General features: G+C 36.7%; 2 protein-coding genes across 3 annotated transcripts in view; one reads left to right on the forward strand and one right to left on the reverse strand.

Annotated features, from left to right (window-relative positions):
* Nucleotides 1-6,575, forward strand: part of LOC306877287 (lysine-specific demethylase 6A-like) — a 66,490-nt gene extending 59,915 nt beyond the window's left edge. The window contains exons 25-31 of one of the 2 annotated variants that reach the window (XM_079428964.1): nucleotides 317-465; nucleotides 592-706; nucleotides 835-1,022; nucleotides 4,089-4,230; nucleotides 4,342-4,468; nucleotides 5,349-5,519; nucleotides 5,637-6,575. In XM_079428964.1, coding sequence (XP_079285090.1) covers nucleotides 317-465; nucleotides 592-706; nucleotides 835-1,022; nucleotides 4,089-4,230; nucleotides 4,342-4,468; nucleotides 5,349-5,519; nucleotides 5,637-5,666 — 922 coding nt within the window. In that variant the 3' untranslated portion in view covers nucleotides 5,667-6,575. The remainder of the gene's footprint in view (nucleotides 1-316; nucleotides 466-591; nucleotides 707-834; nucleotides 1,023-4,088; nucleotides 4,231-4,341; nucleotides 4,469-5,348; nucleotides 5,520-5,636) is intronic. The other variant, XM_079428965.1, reaches the window with a different exon arrangement.
* Nucleotides 6,398-11,432, reverse strand: LOC306877290 (divergent protein kinase domain 2B-like). The gene is made up of 5 exons (XM_079428968.1): nucleotides 11,117-11,432; nucleotides 10,457-10,721; nucleotides 9,864-10,037; nucleotides 7,709-7,997; nucleotides 6,398-7,462 (listed from the first exon to the last, which is right to left on the reverse strand). Exons 1-5 carry the CDS (start codon nucleotides 11,296-11,298, stop codon nucleotides 7,116-7,118), a joined length of 1,257 nt encoding a protein of 418 aa, XP_079285094.1. The 5' UTR covers nucleotides 11,299-11,432; the 3' UTR covers nucleotides 6,398-7,115.
* Between the last annotated feature and the right edge of the window lie 1,149 nt (nucleotides 11,433-12,581).

Consider the following 12,581-nt stretch of genomic DNA (forward strand, 5'->3'; position numbering starts at 1 on the left):
GGTCAAATGTCCTTTATAAATGCAGTAAGCCACTTGAGCTCATGAAGAGATTTTACCATGGTGAAAAGGCACCCCACTTCATGTTGTGCTTAACAACCTTTAAAAGTAAAAAAATCACTTTAATACATGCCTCATGTGGTTTAGTGCTTAATCAAGATGCTCTAGAGAGTTTAATTGAAGTCTGAAGGAGGATTGCGAGTGTTAAATGGGTCCTTTTCAGACCTCTTGCAGTGTTCAGGCAGACTCCTAGAGTTATGATGGAACAGGGGACATGTTAGTTCGCTGCATCTGACCTCTTCGCCCTTTGGCCTTGCAGGTGGAAGCTTCAGCTGGCTGAGTTGAGTAAGCTGCCTGCCTTCGTGCGGGTGGTGTCTGCAGGGAATCTGCTCAGTCATGTGGGCCACACCATTCTCGGCATGAACACAGTCCAGCTCTATATGAAAGTCCCAGGCAGCAGGACACCAGGTCAGCTTATTGGCATGCAAGCACATGCACATCTCACCTTGCTTTACCGAGACATTGCTCAAATACTGACGTTACGGAGTTGAAAGTCGGGATGTTAATAAAAACTGTTTCTTTTTTTCCATTCAGGTCATCAAGAAAATAACAACTTCTGCTCTGTGAACATTAACATCGGCCCTGGAGATTGTGAATGGTTTGCTGTTGCTGAGCCATTCTGGGGTGTCATGAATGACTTCTGTGAAAAGTAAGCACAATCAAAAATGCTTTAATTCTGCTGAAACACCCTATTTTTGTGTTTAACCTTAAGTTTAGTATAAAATATGCATTTAAGCATGTTTGTGCATCTTACTGACTGACATATTCTTTATGCAGGAATAATATAAATTACCTAATGGGCTCATGGTGGCCAAATCTAGAGGACTTGTATGAGGCCAATGTTCCAGTGTATCGCTTTATCCAGCGACCAGGTGATCTGGTCTGGCTCAATACAGGCACTGTGCATTGGGTTCAGGCTATTGGCTGGTGCAACAACATTGCCTGGAATGTAGGACCACTCACTGGTAAATATGTCAAGTTGCTTATTACTGATATTGGACCACCGAGAGCCAAAACGGGCATAAAAATGAAAATACGAAAATGTGCACACCGTACGGACACTCTAGACTAGGGGTCTTCAACTAAAATGGCTTGAGGGCCAGTAATGAACACTACTCATCAGCCGAGGTCTGGAAAGTTACAGTCATGGCCAAAAATATCGGCACCCTTGCAATTCTTGAGAAAATGCAACACTTCTCTCAGAAAATTGTTCCAATTGCAAATGTTTTGGTATTCGCGTGCTTATTGTTTTTGTTTGCACTGCAACAACACAAAAAACAGAGAAGAAAAGTAGGGATGCTCTTATATGTAAATGTTGGGCCGATACGATAACCGATAATTCTTTATGCATGAAAGATTATAACCGATATGTTGGCCGATAAATCTAAATCCAATTTTTTTTTACATAATTTTTGAGAGCCTGATTACAAAAAAAGTCTCATCATTAAAAGCCATTAAACACTTCAACATAAATCAAACAAAGCAGCCTTACAAATAAATAAAACAATGCTTAAATAATGCAAACAAGTCACTGGACAACATTACTTAACGTTACATGTAGAAAAAAAAAAATGAATGTGCCATGGATAAATTAAACAGAATAGCCTCCGCACCGACAATTAAATTATTTTAATTAAACCATATTATTGATGAAAATAAAAGTGGTGGTTATTATTCATATATCAATGTTTTTGAAAAAAATTGTACGTTAAATTTAATACCACTGTTTCAAATAGCAGCATGCCGTTTTAGCGCTGATGAAGAGCTGAATGAACACCGGTAAACTGAAGCGCTTATTATTTATATAGCATAAACATAATATTATAACTTATATATGCACAAAAAGACGCAGATGCGCAAGATCTTGAACTAAGCTACGCCCTAATAAGATGTGACGCGCTCTTGGCTTATCCCTTAACAACGCACTGAAACGAGACAAATTAAACCAAAGAATTCACAACGTTTTATTATAATAGTGTTCTCATTATGATATATATATGAATGTATGAATGATAGTCCCAATCATTGTTATTAATGTTGTTCGAGCTGCGTGCGCTGAAACTTGAGAGCTGAATGAACACTGGTAAACTTTGCTGACAGCTATTTAACTCAAGGAAACGAATCATAGATGAGATTAATCAGCTATTTATACAACATAAACATAATATTACAACTTACCCTATATATGTACAAAAAGACGCAAATGCACAAGTGAACTCAGTTACGTGCTAAGCAGCTGTTGTGGATACACTCTTCCCGCAACAATGTGCTGAAACATGACAAATTAGACCAAAGAATTCACAACGTTTTATAATAATAGTGTTCTCATTATAATATTATATATATGAATAGTCCCAATAATATAATTATAAATGTTGTGCGCTGTTGTTTGAGCTACATGCGCTGAGCTAAAGATGATCACTGGAGCGCTCTTTTAATGCTCTATTAGCTTTACCAAACAAATTCTATAGGCCTGTGTGAAAAATCAGATATATATGCATAAAATAAACACAATATTACAACTTACAATTGCACAAAAGGCTGCAAATGCACAAGCGAACTTAACTGTGCTAGTCATGAATGTGTATGGCTCCCTTGTGGATGCGCTCTTCCCGTAAAAACGCGTTAAAACATGGGCGCACAAAGATTAATTATTTAACAGTAATGTTCTCATTATAATATGACAGACTTGCCCTGCACGTTGCACTTCACTGTATTTTCCTTTTCGAAGTGATTCCAATAATATTTAAAGCAATTAAAAACCATCATGGCGAACAGTGCGCATCTGAAGTGCCTCTGCAGGAAATAATACATTATTTATCGGCTTAAATATATCGGCCAAATTTTCTTATCGGTTCGATAATGATAACAGAAAAATTCATATTTATCGGCCGATACCGATATGGTGGCCTATATATCGTGCATCCCTAAAGATGCACGATATATGCCGTCGTCGTCTTGCTTTACGGCGGATCGCAGACTTATAAGTGCATTACCGCCACTCTATCTACAATCTCAATTAGGAGTGTCAATGGTCCATTTGAGAAATAGGTGGCAGTAAAAACTTATCAATTCTTATTATTTAAACAATTATCAATCAAGTATTAAGTAACACATTAATATATTTTTTAGTATTGTTAAAATTTTTATAATAGGTTACATTTATCCTGTCGATCCACCAGTTCACAATTACAACTCAAGACTTTCTTGTACAATTTAAGAATTTTTAAGGACCTGCCAACTTTCCAAAATTTTGAAAATGCTTTTGTTTTTTACCCACTGAAATTTTCATCTGTCTGCAAGCAGCGAGCCGCTCTCTTCTCTCATCATAACTGCACACAAACGGCTCCACTGAGCTCACCTTAATGTGCTTCATATATATTTGATTAATTAGAAATTAGCATTTAGCATTTATTTCATTGTCAAAAGCCTTCACGGTCCGCATTCGGACCGGAGTCCACCAGTTAATTATTTAATTATCTTGTATTTTGAGATCATTTTATCAAAGAAGGATTCATATTTAATTTTAAAAGGCCATGAATAAAATACTTGAAAAAGCCCGCACACTCTCAACAATTGTTAGCTTGGCATTGAAAATGGTTATCTTGTGACCGAAACGTTTGCCTTGTTTTTTCAGTAAATTGCTTACACTGCTTTCATCTTGCTTGTGACTTTAGATTTTTTTTTTTTAGAGTGTGCGGGCTTTTTTCAAGTATTTTACTGTTTGGGAAACTTTTTTGGTCTGTTCTGTTGGATTGTTTTGAAGGCGCGGTGAGTCTCCAGCTGTTTTTAAAAGGCCATGAATAAACCAACAACAATATGCTGTCTTGGTAGGCAGCTCACTTGGTTTTAAATGGTTATACAAATCAATTTTGATGGTGGTGATATTTTACAGTCTTAAAGTAAAATGTAATAATAAAAGTGAAACATAATACCAGTATATTTGATAAAGCCTTAAACCTTAAGTTAAAATGTAGTTCATCTCTTTGTTAACTGCTCAAAGTGTTTAATTCTAATCTGTTCTTCCTCAGTGCATCAGTACAAGTCAGCTGTGGAACGCTATGAGTGGAACAAACTCTTGAGTGTCAAATCCATCGTTCCCATGATTCACCTCTCTTGGAACATGGCCAGGAACATCAAAGTGTCAGACCACAAACTCTTTGAGATGATCAAGTGAGTCTACTTCACCACATTTATGATTGTGGTTCTTTGAGAGGTCAAAAGGATGAAGTTTAGCGTGCCGATTAATGGAAGTGTTAAATAAGGTCTGTTCCTCCTCCTCAGGTATTGTTTGTTGAGGACACTAAAGCAGTGTCAGACGTTGAGGGAGGCGCTTATAGCTGCTGGAAAAGAGCTCGTTTGGCATGGAAGGACCAAGGACGAACCTGCTCACTACTGTAGCATCTGTGAGGTGTGTATTCTTCACCAAAGGTTCTTTAGATTTGAATTGTCTGTAAGTTGTAAATAATAGAAAATAGTTTTACACTCAAGAAACAAACGTTTGCTTTGGCACATTTGTTTGAAATCATCACATGAGGTGAAGACTTCAGTCATATCAGTGGGCTAGAAAAAGCTCTTTTTACATTCCTCATAAAGGACATATCAGGGAATGTTTAAAATGGACATTTTCAACCCTGAAATGTATTATGTTCAGAAATGAAATGTATTACAAATAATTTCATTCTTAAAATGCATGGGAAAAATCATGAAAATGTCAACAAGTATTCAAGTGTATTTAAAATATTTCTTTGGCTTGAAATTTCACTTTGCAAATGTGATCTCTATTTAAAGTGATTTGTTTTTTTTTTGTTTTTTAATTCTTATTTAAAACAAACAATTGGAAACATCATAAAAAAATAAGTGGTTGGAGAAGACCTCTGTGTTTGTTCTACATCCCACTCATCATAACCATCATGTTGAGATCACATTGATCATGGATGAAATATGCATGTTAGATTTAGATTCTAGAATTTGTTTTTTTTCTAGGAATTTCATACAAGGCTTTATTTTTAGATCCTAGAAACTTTATACAAGGCTTTGTGAAGTCAACATTCTAAGTTTTTCTTGACACTTTGTTTACCATTAATTCATATTATTCAATAGGTAATTAATATTATAAATAAAATATTTTTTTACCAAAAACGTAAAAATTACATTTAAGGGTTTTATGTTTATATTTCAGTTCATTTTAATGAAATTATATTGTTCCATTTTGATTTGATTTGGTCTTTTCAATTCATGCACATTTTAATATTTATTTTTTTCTTTTTTGTGTGTTTTTGTTATCGCAGGTGGAGGTCTTTGATCTTCTGTTTGTCACCAGTGAGAGTAACTCACGTAAGACATACGTGGTGCACTGCCAGGGTTGTGCTCGGAGATGCAGCCCTAACCTTGAGAACTTTGTGGTTTTAGAGCAGTACAGAATAGAGGACCTCATGCACGTGTATGACCAGTTCACATTAGTAAGTCTCAAAGCCCTTACGCTGACCTTCTCTAAATCTCGTTTATATATTTTTATGATTAATGATCTCAGGTGGCATTAAATGGGCATGCTAAATATCCTCTGACTGTTTCCACAGGCCCCACTTCTGCTGCCCTCTTCAACTTGACGTTAACATTAACGGTTCTTCGGATAACACCCTGGAACGCAATGCATCTCTTTCTGATATTCAGGAGACCTGACCCAGTTCTACACCACTGGTTTCTGTAGCAAACCCCACAAGGCTGCTGGTTCTAAGCTGTTTGTCTATGCAACCTTGCCAAGTATGGAGTTCTGGCCCACTGGCGTGAAGTGGGATCGTTTCCATCTTCAGGACTGTTTCAGCTTGTTCAGCACCACTTCTCATTGAAACACAAACTACAAATAGACTTATCGCTGAGGAAAAATGGTTTTGTGTATATACCACAAATGGCAAAATCACTCAAAACTACTGACTCTTCCTTTTTATTTTACTGTTGCTTTAATCCTCTTTTTTGGTTTTGGTTTCTTTTGTCGTCTTCTGTACTTCATGTACGAGCTAATACATGATTTTCTTTCAATCTCATTTCCTTTAAGTACTACCGTAGCTGGGCTTTTTTGTTCAACATTTTCTTTAGGTAACAAAAAAGAAATTTGTAATGTGAATTTTTTTTATATATATATTTTTGTCTTTCTTAAGGAAAATGTTAAGTTGGGGGGATAGCCAAGTCACAAAGAAAAATGGGTTGCACATAGAGTTAGGAATAAACTTTAATTTGTGTGTTTTGTTATATTTCTAATCTTGTTGTAAATTTACACTATTTATAAATATTTATTGCTTGAAAATATTTGTTGATGATGAATGCTGTTATTTTTTTTTTTCAGAGTTCCTGCCATTAAATTTTATGGAGTAATGTCATTTTGAACATTTCCCTTTTTACATTTTCTATACATGAATAAAACTGCTTAGCAAGCATTGTACAGAAACATGAAGATTGATTATGGTTTATGGGTTACTAATCAGAGTTGTCTTTGTAATTAAAATATTCTTTTGTGATGAAATTCCTTGTCTCGTCTTTGAATTATATTTTTGCATTTTGAATAGACTATTTTTTTTTTTTGCATATGTCTCCAGGTTTGTTTGCCAGCTGTGCTTTGATAACATAAAGATCCTTCACTGGCTATATACTGATGAGATTGCACAGTCCATTTCATGTCAAGATTGTCCAGCAGAAAACTTACTGTAAGTGCTGTATTCCACATTGCCATGCTACCAGGTTCATACCTTTATGCAGTCAGTAAAGGGCCTTAAAGGGATGATCCACCTAAAAATTTAAATTGTCATTTACTCACTTTCTTATTCCAAACCTGTACGACCACCTTCTGCTGAGCACAAAAGATATTTTGAAGAAGCAAACAAATGGAGACCATTGACTTCCAATGGATGGACGAGAAAAAGAAATAATTTTTTTTAGTTTGAAATATTTTCTATGTTCCACAGAATAAAGAAAGTCATACAAGTTTAGAAACAATGAGAGGGTGTGAAAAAGTTGTCACAATTTTCATTTCTGGGTGATCTCTTTAGGTGGGTAGTTTTGGTCTAGAACTTGTCATTATAGAGGCATTCAGGATACCTGTATCCATAGAGAGAGCTGCATGGCCTTAATGTCTGTAAAATGTCTTTTAAGGTTTGGACCGCAGCAATTATTCTTTGGTCAGACTGAGATTGGTCTGCACAGATAGCAAGCGCATTGACTGCTTCTTTGGGAAGATGACCTGACTGCACATCATTAGGCACGAGCAGATTGTAAATGACATGTTTACAAAGTAACATAAAACTCTGTGTGGCTCGAAAAGTCTCACACGGAGGAGGTCTCTCACAAGATCCACTGAGACAGGAGAAGACATCGAGGTGTTCTGGTTGCAAGTGTTCATCAGGAGGATATCCTGCAGGAAGGAGGAGTGTAAAGAATTAGGTATAACACATGACACACAGCATCGGTGTCCAGTAAAGCTAAAGTAAAAAAAAAAAGATCACTGTTGAAAACAGTTCAATTCTCCACGATTCTTTCATGGATAGAAGACTTGAATTACACTGAAAACATGGCGAAGCAAGTTTGTCTGTGTACATGGTAAAATAAATATTTTACCATTATAAACTGTTTACAGGTATGGGGCTAAGCCAAAACTGACCTTCCTGCAAGTCAATAATCCCTATGGTACTGGCATCCACAATGAAGACCCTGTTATCATCCAAAGTACCAAACATGTCCTCTGAGAGGCTGGTGTAGAAGAGGCTGAACTGGAGGCTGTTGGAGGTCAAGCTCTGGGTGATGTGAAGAAGCTGGTAGGCAATGTCTGCGCGGCGCTCCAGTGGAGAGGAAAACAGGCTCCTGAGGGGTTTGCTCCCTGCCCAGACCATCATCCTTCCACAGGAGCCATGGTAGCGGAGGAAGGGCCAGCCCTCCGTGCCTGGAAACATCTGTAGGCAGAAAAGTCAAAAGTAGGGCTGAAAACAGGAAGCGAGGGACCTCGAGCAGGCAATGCCAGCAAAGTCCCTTTCAAGGGTATTTCTAGTGTCTTTGATGCCAGTATGTACATTTTCGTGTTCTTTATATAAAGAGCTAGTGTTGATGTTTCCTTCACGGACTTAAAGTAATTGCGACTTTTTTTCCAGTTTGTCTCGCAGTTCTCTGACTTTTTCAAGAATCGAAGTTTTGCAATTCTTATTTCTGAGTTTTTATCTGTCAATAAGAATTAATTAACTAATTAATTGAAATAAGTTTGCAATTATGGTAGGCAACTCTTTTATTCAAAGCTATTTTCACAGCATTTTTAATGTGTGGCCTATACATTTTTATCAGTGATGGCAAGGTTTAAAAGGTTTGCCCCAGCGGTCTAAAAGCGCTGGTCAATGTCAAAATGACTGAGATGGCCAAACAAATTAGATCAGGCGGCGTTTACGGCACTTACACAGAAACAGAGCGCGAATTCTGGCGCGAACCTCCAGTTTAACAGAACAGAAAGCGAGGTAAGATTGTTGGGAAACGTTTGAGATGGTCCTCACTGCAGAACACAAGATCCAGGGGGCATGGTTGGATCTAGATCCAACTCCTTCCACCTTACATTAACCTAAACCTACCCGTCTCCACCCCCTGATCCCTAAACCCACCCATCTCCACCCCTAAACCTACCCGTCTCCACCCCCTGATCCCTAAACCCACCCATCTCCACCCCTAAACCTACCCGTCTCTACCCCCTGATCTCTAAACCCACCCATCTCCACCCCTAAACCTACCCGTCTCCACCCCCTGATCTCTAAACCCACCCATCTCCACCCCTAAACCTACCCGTCTCCACCCCCTGATCCCTAAACCCACCCATCTCCACCTATAATCCTACCAATCTCCACCCCCTAGATGTGGATCCAACCCCACTCCCTGGATCTTTGTTCTGCAGTGAGGGGCTACTGAAACATTTGGCAATTGTTTTACAATAGACATGTGAAACTACTTGACTTTTTTTTTTCTCTCACATGGCTTTTCTAAATTGAAAATTCAAATAATTTGCTTATTTCTGTGATTCGTGTAATTCCTAACTGAATGTTGATGAGGCAAGAAGAAACGTGTATGTTGTTGACATATTAGGCATTCAAATAAAAATTAATGTGTGCATATTTTACAATATTATTTGCAAACAGTTCAAAATGATTACTTCCTAACTAGAATTACACCTATAATTTTTGTTCACTATTCTGTTTGTTTACAGTTTATAAATCAAATTGTAGCCATATCAACATGCCATGGGAAGTCAATCTAACTTAACATTTTCTTATATTGATATTGTTTATTTCTTACTCCTTAACAGTTCACCAGGCTCTTAATGATTTAATCTATGCCATCACTGGAATATCTGAAGGCCAGGTTTTTCCATCACTCATCATTAGAACCATTGGCTCTTGTTATAATAATACTAGCTTATTAATCATTACCAGGCCAATAATTTCATCTATATTGCATTTGTTGTGAGAAACAACAGCCTTTAGAAACAATAGCTACAACATGCCACAGTAGTAATATAAATCTTTAGGGAAAAAAACTATTCTCTTAACAGATGATCTATTATAAAAGTTAGACAAAATTTACCACATAATAAGCCAGTAAAATGTGATAAATTATAGTAAAGGTGGTCATGCGTAGTTTAAAAATATTTTAATATTATATTATTTTTGCATTATTGTAAGGGGTAGGTGTTAATAATACACAATCTAATAAGTGGACAATTTGATTTATTGTTAGTTTTCGGCCTTAGCTGTATCCCTTCTAGCCACAACTACTTATTGTTCTACCTGCAGTATGAGAGGTTGTTGATTGGCAGCCAGGGTATAAAGAAGTCTGAGTTTGTCCTTTTCACTGAAGTGCTTCATCTGCACGCTTCCCACATCAGTCACTTCAAAGTAACGTCGCACAATGCGGTCCAGCAGCCTCTGAGATGGACAGCGCAGCATCGGGGTGACCAGACCCTAGAAAAGGAGTTTTGATTTAAGTTTTCAAATGTGATGTATAGTATTTCTTCAACTGTGGGTTCGTTCATTTTGAGCTTTATTTAAAGCAAAATGGTTTGTTGTGGGGGGAAATTACAGCTGTAGTTTAGAAATGGAACATAAACTTAAAAGTGCCCAAAGTTGAAGAAACACCCATAAAACATAATCTGTTTACAGTTTGGCTACAAAGGAAGAAACACTTGTTACCTTCATCTTCACCAAAGCTTTACTTTAAGAACCATTGATAATCGAGAAATAATTTGCCACATGGTAAGTGCTAAATTGGCACCTTCTAGTTTTCAGATTAATAACCCTTTGAAATTTAATTGTTCAGACCTTAAATCCTGAGCCACTGCTGACCTCAAATAGATATGAGAATACAGAGACCGAATGCAGACCTTCACCATGCTGGGAAGCAGTAGGTTGGAGCGGACCCAACTCTGGAAGCGTGAAGTGGCCCTGAGGACAGCTTCAATGCTGCAGGATTTCCCTTTGCCTGCTGAGGTGCAAATGCTATTGTCTGATATCTGGTGCAGGTGAGGAGACATCACGTAGGACAGCACCACAGGTCTCCAGCCCGCTGTGCTGTCTGTATAGTTTCCCTCATATGAGCGCACATCTGCTGAGGAGAGATTAGACTGAGCAGTCAGCCAGCTTTCAAACCTGCAGTGAAATAATCAGTGTCCACGTTAGCTTCCTGTTTTTGCTTTCATTGTTCATGCTCACTCAGATCAATGATTAGATATTGTGAGCTGCACATTTTGAAGACAAATTTGATGTAGAAAAAGGCAGCTTTCTATTGATGTTTTATTTTCCAATGGCATGCGGTGCTCTTATTTGAATAGCTTTATATATGCAAGCAGAAAGTTATTTAACCCTGAATATTGTATATTAGGTCAGTGAAGATATGCATATGGAAAAAATAGAACATCTTCAATATTCGGACATTTTTGTATTTGGACATACCTTGTTCCAGAGATATGAATATCTTTATACCTCTCCATAAGGACAAAAAGAAAATATTTTTCTGTATTAATAGTAAATATCCTATAGTTTACCTTATTTCATCCTTGAAAAACTTCTTGCAAATGGATGTTCCAATGCAGGCGTTGCATTTATCCAAACCCAGGAAGACTCTTCTGAAGTCAAGTTTCTTTTGGGGTGCTGGTGAGGGGTCTGGAGTACCAAATGCCAATATGAGGTACAATGTCCAGACTTCTGACCATATCCCTGCCATCATTGTATCCTAAACCCCTGAATCACAGCAGCATAGCGGCAGCCCCAAAGACTTCCACACTTAACATGAGCACATTAAACAATGAAGTGGCACCTCTTGAGTGTTAGCTATAGTAGATCTGTTATATCCCCTGCACTAAACACTTCACTTAGACAGGAAACACATGGTGAACAAAGATAACCCTTGTCGTCATGGTGATACTTCCTCCTGCATAAAGCCTAATTTCAAAGCAAAGGCTGGAAACCCAGTTTTACCCATTGAGTTTCTCTGAAATGGTGATTTTTTAAGCCCTTCTGTGTATATGTAAATTATTGATTCCACATGCACAGCTTGAATCATGCAATATTAAATTTTAAAGATTGAATTTTGAAATTGATATAAGTTGATTTGTGAAAAAAATCTAAAATTAATATAAAATTGTCAAAAATATTGCAAAATATGCATTATAATGTTTTATATAAAAAAAGCTGAAGCATAATTGACTGTTGGTCCATTGTTCAGAATAATGTACTACTATATTACGCTTACTATGTCTGCAGTATGTACACTGTCCACAGTATGACAGACAGTGTTTTTGTAAGGTACTAAACAAATGTTTCAAACAGGCTTCCAACCCTAAAATCATGTCTAATGATCTAGAGCAAACAGCGCTATATTTGTGCAGCTCTATTTGCTCTAGACCATTAGACACGATCTTACCAAGCAAATATTTAATGTCTAAAGCGTAGAAAAGCAATCATAATTTGAATAAAAATAATGCTTGCTGAATTAAATATGCTATGCAATAAGATTATGTGACATATTACAGGTACATAATAATAGGCATATAATAATTTTAACAAATAGTAGGCTGTGCAGTAAGCAGTCTAGCAGTAAATATTCGCCTATGAAAATATCCCAAGTGTTGGTATTGTGTTGTTGCTGTCTAATATTGCACTTTTTTCTTAGACAAGCTGTGCAATACACAAAATGGGCAATAGATGTCAGTCGTGAGACTTGTAAGACTGACTTCTATGGAATGCCATACCTACCATAATTAGAAATAAATAAATAAATGTACAAATAAATGTAAAAAAGCAAAAATAAATAAATAAATATATATATAAATAAATATACAAAGAAAAGTAAAAAAGCAAAAATAAATAATTATTTATAATTTTGTTTCCTTATGTATTTTTTTATTTTTCCCACATTTTTTTTTTTAATTTTTTATTTATTTATACATTTATTTATTCGGAGTGTCTATTTACACTAAGTGCAAATAGCCCATCTTGTTGGCAAAGGCT

This window comes from Barbus barbus, assembly GCF_936440315.1.
Source record: "Barbus barbus genome assembly, chromosome: 11".
Classification (NCBI taxonomy): domain Eukaryota; kingdom Metazoa; phylum Chordata; class Actinopteri; order Cypriniformes; family Cyprinidae; genus Barbus; species Barbus barbus.